Source organism: Cebus imitator, unplaced genomic scaffold (genome assembly GCF_001604975.1).
Source record: "Cebus imitator isolate Cc_AM_T3 unplaced genomic scaffold, Cebus_imitator-1.0 Scaffold431, whole genome shotgun sequence".
In the NCBI taxonomy this organism is placed as follows: domain Eukaryota; kingdom Metazoa; phylum Chordata; class Mammalia; order Primates; family Cebidae; genus Cebus; species Cebus imitator.
The window spans coordinates 560030-572393 of NW_016107746.1; the positions used below are offsets into that span (position 1 = coordinate 560030).

General features: G+C 36.8%; 1 protein-coding gene across 4 annotated transcripts in view; it reads left to right on the forward strand.

The window, feature by feature from the left end:
- The window catches only part of STAMBPL1 (STAM binding protein like 1), a 99739-nt gene that overhangs the window by 24776 nt on the left and 62599 nt on the right, over window positions 1-12364 (forward strand). For all 4 annotated transcript variants that reach the window (XM_037731921.1, XM_017510119.2, XM_037731922.1 and 1 more), the window contains exons 3-8: window positions 385-602; window positions 3600-3675; window positions 5786-5881; window positions 7965-8322; window positions 9701-9825; window positions 11874-12011. In XM_037731921.1, coding sequence (XP_037587849.1) covers window positions 385-602; window positions 3600-3675; window positions 5786-5881; window positions 7965-8322; window positions 9701-9825; window positions 11874-12011 — 1011 coding nt within the window. The remainder of the gene's footprint in view (window positions 1-384; window positions 603-3599; window positions 3676-5785; window positions 5882-7964; window positions 8323-9700; window positions 9826-11873; window positions 12012-12364) is intronic.

Here is a 12364-nt window from a genome sequence, read left to right on the forward strand (position 1 = left end):
AGGGCAGGAATTTATTTCATGACCTGCTTCACATGATCCCAGATAGAAACATGCACAGGGATATGAAGAGCAATGGTATTTTACCTAAAATGACCTGAAACATTTGCATACCCTGGAACTTCCACATAATTGTACCCTGAAACCTAAGGTGGGATCCCACTCCAGTAGCACTGTGTATTTACCCTGGATGTTTGTCTTTTTGTTGTACAGACCATGTGTTTAAGCAAAGATACTTTGCTTTGATCATATCATTAACTCTTATGAAAAGATTTCCTTAGTTAATGGTATTAGGTTCCTCATAAAGAAAATACATCCATAATAATAGTCATATCCTTTTCTTACTATAATTAGCGATTAATCAGAGATTTAAATTTTGCTTTGCAGAGAAAGTTAGCTGCTATGCCTGACCATACGGATGTTTCCCTGAGCCCAGAAGAGCGAGTCCGTGCCCTAAGCAAGCTTGGTTGTAATATCACCATCAGTGAAGACATCACTCCACGACGCTACTTTAGGTCTGGAGTAGAGATGGAGAGGATGGCATCTGTGTATTTGGAAGAAGGAAATTTGGAAAATGCCTTTGTTCTTTATAATAAATTTATAACGTAAGTGTTTTAAAGGCCTCTGAAGTAAGAAAATTGGAAAAAATATTTACATACTTTGATGTGGCAGTTTGAGTATCAGTCATGTTTTCATATTTAGACCAATTGCACAGTCCCTAGGAGCATTACATGTTCTGGTTTTTAAATTACCAAGTAATGTACTCACGGGCATCCCAACATCATCTCTGAGGCTTAGGGTCAGGGAGGGCATGAGGCTCAGGGTTATCAGATTTTCTCTCCAAGGCCAGTACAGTAATCTATTTAATACATGTTTCACTCTTCATAAATAAAATTTCTTTTTTCATGCCATTTTCCCTGACAGAAATTGAAGCTTTATGAGAGCAAGAACTATAGTGTAGCTCCATTTACAACACCTGAAACATGCCATCAACATTTTAAAAGGTTGATTTGGTGGGTTGTACCTAGGGGGCAAGTTGGGAGATACAGGAAAGATCTGATCCAGGTGCAGGGATAGGGTGCCATGGTCAGTTTCACATAGCATTTATTATTTCTTTTTAAAAAAATCATTTTATTTGGCTATGTAAGAATACCATGTACAAAAAAGCTTTCAAAATGTTGATTAAAAGTGGCTACATCAAAACAGCCATGTCAAAATATCATATTTCTTATTAGACATTTGTTAGTGACATATCCTAGTTGAAGAGTTAACGGAAATGAGATTTGGATTTTCCTTACTAATTTAATAACGTACTGGTTGAAAGGCTGTCCTGTTATCAATAATTGTATAATCTAAGCTGAACCCTCTATTTTTTATTTTAATTGAAAGTCACACATTGATTACTTTTGCTAGCTTATTTGTTATTTATTAATTTTACTTAAATTGACAAATGAAAATTATATATATTTATGGTATGCAACATGTTTTGATACATGTATGCATATATTGTAGAATGAGTAAATCAAGCCAATTAACATATTTATTACCTCACAGACCTTTTTTTGAGATAGGTTCCCACTCTGTTGCACAATCATAGCTCATTGCAGCCTTGACCTCCCAGGTTCAAATGATCCTCCCACCTCTTCCCGAGTAGCTGGGACTATAGGCATGTGTCACCATGCTCAGCTAATTTTTTATTTTTGTAGAGATGGCATCTTACTATGTTGCCCAGGCTGATCTCCAACTCCTGAATGTAATGGATCCTCCTTCTTTGGCCTCACAAAGTCCTGGGATTATAGGCATAAGCTACTGTGCCAGGCCAAACTGCATAATTATGCAGTACATTGTTATTAACTATAGTCATCATATACACTAGACCTCCTGAACTTATTCCTCCTGTCTAACTGAAATTGTATGTCCTTTGACCAACACCTCATCCCCTATCCTTACCCACTGGAACCCTAATAGCCACTCTCTGCTTCTATGAATTCAACTATTTTAGATTCCTTCCACATTATTAAGTGTGATTATGCAGTATTTGTGTTTCTGTGCCTGGCTTATTTCACATATAATTTCACTAGCTTAGTCAGGGGCCTAGCCTGAGAACATTTAAGAAGTTGAAAAGATACAATATTTTAAAAATTGCATTCCATGATTCTACCAAGGGCAAAATTAAAGGCAGTTTACATGACATACAAGTTGAGATCTGCATTTTATTCAAGTTACTCAACTTGAAAATTTAGAGAATGGTTGGCAACCTTCACCCTACCTGAGAAAATCACTTCTTTTTAGAAAGTTAAGTAATAAATATGAAATTAGAGGTTATTCTCCACCATTGATAGCCAAACTTCTCTAATAATTTTTGTTTCTGAATAAGTTACAATTAATAATATTTTTTTACCTTCTGCTCTGATTTTGCATATGTTACTATGGAATTGTAGGCCTGGTGAAAGAGAAAAGGTCCCTATATCTCAGAATTACTGTGTAATCAAAATACTTGAATGCTCTTTTGTTATTAGTGGTATGATAATTTATAATTCATTTATTCTTCCTGAGCCTTAGTTCCTTATCTACAAATGAAAGATTTATGGGAGAAAATCTCTGAGGTTCCCTCAGCTCCAAATATCTTTGAATTTATTCTATTTATAAAGTCTTAGGTAGCTAACAACTTTTAAAGCCTCTTTAAGCCTTAATTTTCTCACTTAAAAATGGGAATTATGCTAACATTTCTGTGTATCCTATAGCCTTGTCATCAGGTGAGATGAAATGATGAGTATATGTGTGCATGAATTGATTTACAGAATCAGTTAAGTATAAGATATAACATATTAGCTGATCAGAAATAGCATTTTCAGATCATTATGATTTATCAAGGAAGGGTTATTCATTTTGCAAATATTTATTGAGCACTTATGAGCTGGATGCCATTCTTCAGGCTGAGGATACTTTGGCGCATAAAAAAGAGAATTCCCTGCCCTTGTGGTAGCAGTTTCTTCATTTTACCTGGAAGTGATGCACCTGATTTGCTGTAGGAATTTCCTTTCACTGCTGCTATCTTGTTCCCTAAAAGGTGGTGAAAAATAATGAACTCCTAATTGGCACCTCCTAAGGATTCTGGTTGTCATTTCTCTTAGTTATGGGTTTTCTGTTAAGAGTTTTTTGATACATACATGATGGCACTGCTGATTCATCAGTGGTTGTTTGAGTTTTTTCCAAGAATGAGAAGGGATTTACATGACTCTTTTCATGCTCTGATGTTTTTATGTGATCCTCTCTGTTGCTGGCAGTGCAAAAAAGTAAGATGTGCTCTTACGGGGTTAAGCATGCAGGGCCTGAGAAAGATCAAAGTGACTTGATTTGTTTAGAGAATTCCCTGACCTTAACCTTATTAACTTTGGTGCTTAGTTTGTTGAGTTTAACCCTTAATACCAAAATAATACTCATGCCAGCCTTTAGTGAAAAAGCAGATGGAAAGACTATAAGTAAATGAGTAAGTTATTAAACATGTCATTTTTGAAAAAGGATGCTCATTCCCATATTAGAAGTCACTATTGAGCTTTTGCTGTCATATAATGCTAAGGACATGTTTTCTCTTTTCTTAGCTTGTTTGTAGAAAAGCTTCCTAACCATCGAGATTACCAGCAATGTGCAGTACCTGAAAAGCAGGATATTATGAAGGTATTGTGGGTTTGCTTCTCCACTGTGGGATCAAATGTTCTATAAGTATCCATTATTGATTCGCTCTTCCCCTTCCTCCCCTTTCTCTTTCTCTTGAGAGTTTGAGCACAAAAAATTGATTCCATTAACAATGATGTTTCGATTTTTTTCTTAGACATTTAATGATCATTACTGAGCCAGTGTGGTTTGTCTAATTGATGCTGGCAGAACAGAAAGAAAGAAAAATGTTATCTTATGCTGTGAATGAGGAATTATTTTATAGTTCCTCCCAGAGATTAAGAGAATGTTGTATATTTCTTCAAATTTCTTTCAGACAGTCATTTTGGCTGGTTTTAATTATTTTATACAGCACTGAACTCAGTAATTATTTGAAAATTAGGGTTAGTTATTGGCAGCTACAAAGTTCTAGCTATTTACGTCTTAGAAAACTAGAATTATCAAGTGTGCTGGGGAAGCAGGAGGTGGTGGGATAAAATACTATCAAGGAGAAAGAGTGTTGTAATTTATCATCAATTTTTCGATGATTTATTTATCACCAATAATTGCTATATCTGTAATTTTGGTTATGTCTAGCTGTGGACATATTCTTTTAAATAAACATTTACAATGCTTCCCATTTATTTGTCTTTAATAGTTTGTGTTGATCTTATATGATGGGAGATAAAATCATGTATACAAAGCCAATCATATCATGATATTTTAAATAATTTTTGAATAACATTTTACCGCATAATGAAATAAAAGCTTTCCTGTGAGCCTTTTCAGACCTAAGGATGCATAAGCAAAATGCAGATTTTGTCAAATGATGATCTACATTTTATTTATTTGTGAGTCAGAATCTTGCTCTGTCATCTAGGCTGGAGAGAAGTGATGCTATCTCAGGTCACTGCAACCTCTGCCTCCCAGGTTCAAGTGATTCTCCTGCCTCAGACTTCCCATTAGCTGGGATTACAGGAGCCTGCAACGCCCAGCTAATTTTTATATTTTTAGTAGAAATGGGATTTCACTATGTTGGCCAGGCTGGTCTCGAGCTCCTGACCCCAAGTGATCCATCCTCCTCTACCTCCCAAATTGTTAGGATTACAGGTGTAAGCCATTGCGCCTAGCCAACTTTTTTAAAGTTTACAGTCACTTACCTGAAGAATCAATTATTTTCATGTCTTTGTGTAGCATTTCCTCTTAATTATTTTGTTCATTCAACCTCAGAGAGTTCTGTTTGGAAACCAAAGGTGCCAGGCTGCCAAGGTGACTCATGTACTATAATTTAGGGTTGTGCTTACTTTTTTTTTGTGGAAGAAAAATTCTCCAAAAGCATGTACATTTCTCTTGTTTATGCTTATCGAATAAATAGATAGATGAATAAATAAATAAATGAATGATAAAAGATTAAGAGATTAGAAACTTGGTGAAAGAGCTAGAGTCAGGAGACTTGAGTTCCAGTCCTAAATGGGCCACTAGCCGGTTGCATAATGCCCACAGGACCTTCAGTCTCTCCCGGCCTTTGTTTCCTCACCTCTAAAAAGGAAGACGTAGTTACACTATATAAGAATTCCCAGCTTTTGCTGCCATTAAGGATCCCTAAGGAAGCTGATCCAGAATCCCAGACCCCTTCTCTAGAGGTGTTAATTCAGTAGATCTGGATTAGGCTTGGGAATCTGTATTTTTATAAAAAGTGCCCCAGCTGTTCTTTTTACAGTCTAGCATGTCTAGAAATCCCTATCCACCACATATTCTCTCACATCCCTTCTAATTCTGATGCTACATGATTTATGTACTATAGAATGTATTGATCTCAAAACCACTGCCTAAAAATGGGGTGCTACAAAGGTAGCCACAAAGTTCTAGCTATTTACGTCTCATAGCTTTGGGCTATAACAAAATGCTTACCTAATCAGTAGAGCCAATAAACGTCTTACAAAAGGGATAATGGTTTCTATCCTGCTGGAAAGTTATATTTTGGACCCATCAAGAGATTTATTTTTCTGCCATCATTGGTTACTCATGACTTTATTTGTAATACACCTATCAGCTGTTTTTCTTTCTCACCTGATGACCTAAAAGAATATATTGAAAACTCCCACTAATCAATATATGTATATATTTTTAAAAGAAACTGAAGGAGATTGCATTCCCAAGGACAGATGAATTGAAAAACGACCTTTTAAAGAAATATGACATAGAATACCAAGAATATTTGCAAAGCAAAGTAAGTTCAGTTGGTAAATTTATTTCATGACAATTTTATGTATAAGTATTTTTTGAATTTTATTTTTATGTGATGAGTTTTTCAAATGTTATGTGCATTTAAATTAAAATTTAAAGATGCAGTGATGTGAAACCAATAAAAAATTTATGCTGATATCCAGGTTAAGCAGTTACACCAACAATGTGGTATTTTTGTTTCCCTACAACATCCAATAAAGCAATGTGTTAAAAAACAGATTTCCTACAGTGATTTAAGTAGAACTTTTTGATCAACATTTGATTATATTTGCCAGTGTAACCTTGAGCCAGATGGTTGCTCTTTGCCAGATGAACAGCCAGTAGGAGGTAGGGAGAGCAGTATATGGTTTTTGATGTGTTTATGTAGGCCTTAGAAATGTGAATTTGATTCTTAAAATGTTATAGTCAATATTGAGTGAGATGGAATAATAGCTAACCATGCAGTCGAAATGTAATTGTATCACCCAAAAGTGGTGGGTTCTGGATTGTTATTAATAAAGAATGAACATGACGATAATGTCTGAGAGGCAGAAAGGCATTGGAAGAAGAAATTGGCCAGTCAGCTTATAGGATACTCACATTCAACAAAGCATTATTATAAGTGCTTTTTTGCTTTCTTGTTTGTGTTTTATTTGCTTTGGAGGTTACCACCTTCACTGACTCTCACTTCAGTTCAATCTCATCAGCTCTGAAAATGGTCATTAAGCTTTTTGACTTTCTATAGGCAGGACTGGCAGGCTGATTTGAGTGATGAGTTTTAACGAAGCAGTAGAGGGAATGTTGAAATTGAGTATCCCTCAAGTGTGCTTATTAATGACTTGAAATATGAAAGATAGAAATGATCTTGGAGGCTAAGAAAGCAAGGGAGACGAAAGCCCAGTTCAAGTCTCTTTTCCACAGTCAGCAATGTGTATGATCTTCCTCTTCAGGATCTTCCTGGGAGGAACAGGCTCTGCAGCTGTTCCATGTTCTGCCTTTGATACCTGTGACTTCACAGCCCACGGTAGAATCTCATGTAGAAATCTCCGTGGAGTTAGAATAGCAGCACTAAGCCTAGGAGAGATGCATAGATATGCCTGTGAGCCCTTGCTTCAGCCAGAATTAGCATCATTTGGAAGCTTGTTAGACATGCAGAATCTCAGGCTCCACCCCAGACCTGCTGAATCAGGATTTGCAACTGCAATTAGACCCAGGGTGATTTGTATGCACCTGAATGTGCAGCTATAAGCTGTGTCCCCCAGGCTAATGCCATCTTACGGTAGCTCCCAAATCTAGTTTACATCAAAATCACCTGGAAGGCTCATTAACATTTCATATTATCTGACCTAATAAGCCTGGGTATTTTGTTAGGACTGGAGAGCTTGGGACTCCTCATTTTTAATAAAACTCTTGATTAGTGGTGATAGAAAAGGTTGGAACAGATTTTAATAATCATTTTTTAGTGATTCCTTCTTATCCATAAATCTCCAGCAGAGTATGAGTTCTAGAGTCAAATGCAAAAGGTTCTAGGACAGCACTGTTAAATAGAACTCCCTGTGATGATGGAAGTGTTCTGTTTGATACCTCCCAATATGGTACCCACTAACCACATGTGGCTATTGGGCACTTAAATGTGACTAGTGTGCCTGAGGTACTAAATGTTGGTTAATTAATTCTAATTTTGTTTCACCGTAATCAAGTCCAAATAATCATGTGGCTAGTGACCTCTATATTGGAAGCGTAGTAAGGGTGAGATATTTTGTTTCATAGGGTCTTGTCAGTCTGACTGAGCAAACAACCTTGACCTTGATTTTCTACTATTTAGAAGCATAAGGGAATGGAGGGATCCTGATTGTCATGGCCTATCATCTCTGGTAAAATATCAGTGGATTTAGAACTTCTATCTTAATCAGATCAAGGGGCTTTTTGCCCTGGTCTTATGTATTTCTCTCACTGTTCTGAGTGTCCCTGTGGGCATACAACAGTATCTAGCCTTTTCTCTGTCTGCTTGAAGATTGAAAACATCTAATTCCAGTTCAATGTTTTTGCCTTGGAAACTAACCTCTCCTGGCTGCCACATTTTTCAGAACAAATATAAAGCTGAAATTCTCAAAAAACTGGAGCATCAGAGATTGATAGAGGCAGAAAGGAAGCGGATTGCTCAGATGCGCCAGCAGCAGCTAGAATCCGAGCAGTTTCTGTTTTTCGAAGATCAACTCAAGAAGCAAGAATTAGCCCGAGGTCAGATGCGAAGTCAGGAAACCTCGGGGCTGTCAGAGCAGATTGATGGGAGTGCTTTGTCCTGCTTTTCCACACACAAGAACAATTCCTTGCTGAATGTATTTGCAGATCAACCTAATAAAAGTGATGCAACCAATTATGCTAGCCACTCGCCTCCTATAAACAGGGCCTTAACACCAGCTGCTACTCTAAGTGCTGTTCAGAGTAAGTGATGAAATGCACCCCTGTGGGACATTGAGGCTCCTCAGATAGAATCATATTTCTATAGCATCTGGGAGGGTCCTCCTCATTTCATTAATTGTAGTAGGACCCCTGCAGAATATGGTGTGAATAACAGGAGTAACTTTCAATACTCTCTGACTTTTACTGTATATAACCTTAAAATTCAGAAAATATGCTTTGCCCCCAATAGAGCAGAGACTCTATAATAAATGGGAGGTATTTTATCATTGAACAGAGATTTTTTTTTTTTTTTTTTTTTTTGACGGAGTTTCACTCTTGTTACCCAGGCTGGAGTGCAATGGCGCGATCTTGGCTCACCGCAACCTCCGCCTCCTGGGTTCAGGCAATTCTCCTGCCTCAACCTCCTGAGTAGCTGGGATTACAGGCATGCACCACCACGCCCAGCTAATGTTTTGTATTTTTAGTAGAGACGGGGTTTCACCATGTTGACCAGGATGGTCTCGATCTCTTGACCTCGTGATCCACCCGCCTCAGCCTCCCAAAGTGCTGGGATTACAGTCTTGAGCCACCGTGCCCGGCTGAACAGAGATTTTAAATGAGAAACATTTTAAGTATTTTTGTCTTCTATGTATTTTAACTAAGAAATACATCTTAAAGGTAAACACTTATACTGGAGAGAAAAGATGTTGAGAAAATTGTTTATCCAGACCATTGCTCAGCAATAAAGTGTTTATACTCAGTATGTTTAGCATCCTCCTTGGACTGAGAGAATCTGATACACATAGATAATTAACCTCCAAATAGACTGTGTGTTTTTGCAAGAATTAGTGCTAGTCAGTACTGCCAGATCAGTGCTGGCAAGTTTCCAAAATACAGATTTCTTCCTCGCAGACACTGTCAGATGAAATTTGTGTTTCCATTTATTTGAAATGAGTTATAACAGGCATCACTTTAAAACACTTTACTGCTAATTGTTTCCCAAAACATTGTGCTTTTACTTACTGATCATCAACTTTCTTAAAGATATACGTAACATGATAAACAGGATATTTGTCCTATGTCTTATAGGATATAAAATGCATTCTATGCAGCCTATGCATTTGACCTTGTATTTGCTTCATGCCTAAAGATAACATAACATGTAAATAGTTGACCCAGGGTACAAACATGTAAAAGTGCTTGTACCTTCTCACTTTGCTTATAAAATATATACACAATGTAATTTTACTTCTAGTTAATGTTTACTTCTAAGAGTTTTAAAATAAAATGTGGAAAGTGGAACACCTGATACTTTTATTTTTGAAATTTATGTCCACCTGCAACTGCTTGCCAATAACAATTTTGAAAGATGGAACATATGGTTTGTTTTTCAGCCTTTTCTTCCTTTTTTGTTTCTTAGATTTAGTGGTTGAAGGACTGCGATGTGTAGTTTTGCCAAAAGATCTTTGCCACAAATTTCTGCAGCTGGCAGAATCTAATACAGTGAGAGGAATAGAAACCTGTGGAATACTCTGTGGAAAACTGGTATGATCTTTATATATGTATATATATCTCTGCACAGGATAGTTTTAATAGTACTAGCTTTCTTCCCACAAATGGAGCAGAATAAAAACATGCTGAGAGTAAACAATATTATGAAATTAACTTTATACAGATTAATCTTATAAAGCTACTGTCATTTTTGATGGAATAACCCTTCTATAAAATAGATTGTAAAATTTAAGAGACACTATAAAAACTTGTCCTGAAGAATCAATTAAACTATAAATTAAATCTTTGGTTAGAAAAATAGTATGGAATACAGGTCTTCAGATTTCCAAATCCATCTGATTTACCAAATCAAATTTTCATTGCAATTGTTAGTTTCACATACATTCATATAATTAACTTTATCTGCGGCATGTGTCACCTTGCTATCCTTTTTCAGATATACATGGAATAAAACTAGGGTTTTGTTGTTTTCTTTAGTTTAAGGCAGTATCTTCAACAAAATAAAGTCTATAAGCACAGAACATATTTAATTATGGAAGATGTCATCATAAGTATGTGATGAAAGACAATGTCATAATACAAGGAGATGAAAGAGAGGAGATGCATTCAATTTTCTATCTACAACAAAGATACATAATGTTTCTTTGGACGTGTCCTTTCATAGTCTGTTTTGAGTACCAGTTTATATATCTGGGTCCAGGTATATTTTCAGTCCTCAAAATTTAGCTTAGGAACCTCTGCTTTATTGAATAATACGTTTTATTCAGTACACAATCTCCTGCTGCATTCCAGTGTTTTGTCATCATTTTCCCTCCAAGAGAGAGGAAGCCATTGGTGGCAAGCACAGGAGAATGGGCATCTATAGTCACCTCTGTTGCACATAAGGGAACAGTGTGCTATTGAAGCATCCACCCCCACATCATGTGTTGTGTTCAGATTGATTGATTCATTCACGCATGATTCATTCACTCCGCTGTCAGACAAACATTTACTGAATGTCTAAATGTGCCAGGCACTGTGCTGGGTGTTGGCATTCAGTGCCCTGCAACAGCCACAGTCCCTTCCTTATGATGCTTACCATGCTGTGAAGACCCAGACAGAGGACTAATTATAAGTGGGGCTGAGTGCTGTCTGGGCAAGTGCAGGGCATCATGGGATTGTGTAACTGGGAAATCTAACTTTGTCTGAGGGGTCTGGAAGGGTTTCCCTGAAAAGTGATATTGGAGCTAGGCCTAAAGAATACATAAAGGAGGAGGTTGGATGGAGGAAAGAGTTGAAATCAGGGTGAAGGAACAGTGCATTGTGTATGGCAAAGCCCTAAGGCCAGAGAAAGGATGGTGCTGTGTAGGGGAGAAAGGCCAGTCTGCCTGGGGGAAGGAAGACAGCCTCTCATTGCACAAACATCTCTCCCTGAGGATCCCAGGGGACTTCACAACCCTCTTCCTCTCAGCTCTTATCTTTTGCCTAAAGGGGTAATTTGTTTTTTCCTTTCTCTTTATCTGATTGCAAATCCAAAACATTATCTTAATTACAGAAGATCCTAGTGAGTCCTCCCAATATTCAAAGAATGTCTTACGGCTTAAAGTGACATTAAATATAATTAGTAAAACAAAAACAAAACCATCAACTTTCACAACCCTAAGAAATGCCCTTTGGGAACACCACAAAATTATTTAGCTAGTATCTCCCCCATCCAAATAAACCTGCCCTTGTTTTGTTCTAGTTTTTCCATTATAAGATATATCAAGAAATCATTTATTAACTAAACTTCCACAGACCAGCCTGGAATTGGAATTCTTATTTATGTTATGTTTTCTATTGTGAAAGTGAGTTTCAAGCTACAAACAACTGACTCTCAAACTTTTGGCAAAGAATCCGTTTTTACTGTTGGGACTTTGTTTTTGAATTGGGAAGGGGTGTGTGTCCAGGTACAGGGAGGGATGATGTAAGTGGTCCCTGTACCTGGACACAACCCCCTACTGGGGAACTCTCTAGTCTTAAACATTGCACTTCCTGTTCAGTTATTGTTATTATTATTTTTTGTCAGATGCATGTCATTCTTTCTGCTACTTGTTTTTTAGACACATAATGAATTTACTATTACCCATGTAATTGTGCCAAAGCAGTCTGCGGGACCAGACTATTGTGACATGGAGAATGTGGAGGAATTATTCAATGTTCAGGATCAACATGATCTCCTCACTCTAGGATGGATCCATGTACGTTTGACCTCTCAGGTTTCAGTTTATTTTTGTATGGCGTGCTGTTTTCCTCCTTGAAAAAGTTTAGCTTCATTTAAATAGCTTCTTCTTTTTAATACTTTCAAATGTAATAAAGGTTGTCATTTAAGTAGTGGTTCTCAAGCAAAGAGAAAAGAATAACAGATATTAGAAAAAATAAAGGTCAGCATATTATAGCATGTTTTTCAGTGTTGGACTGTATCTAAATCTGTCAAATCTGGTTTGGAGAATGTATATCTTATGCTTTTTTGTATCATCCAAAGTTATATAGAGATAGAAAGAGTAACATTTGGAAATCAGATTGTTGTTTTTTTTTTTTTTTTTTTTTTTTT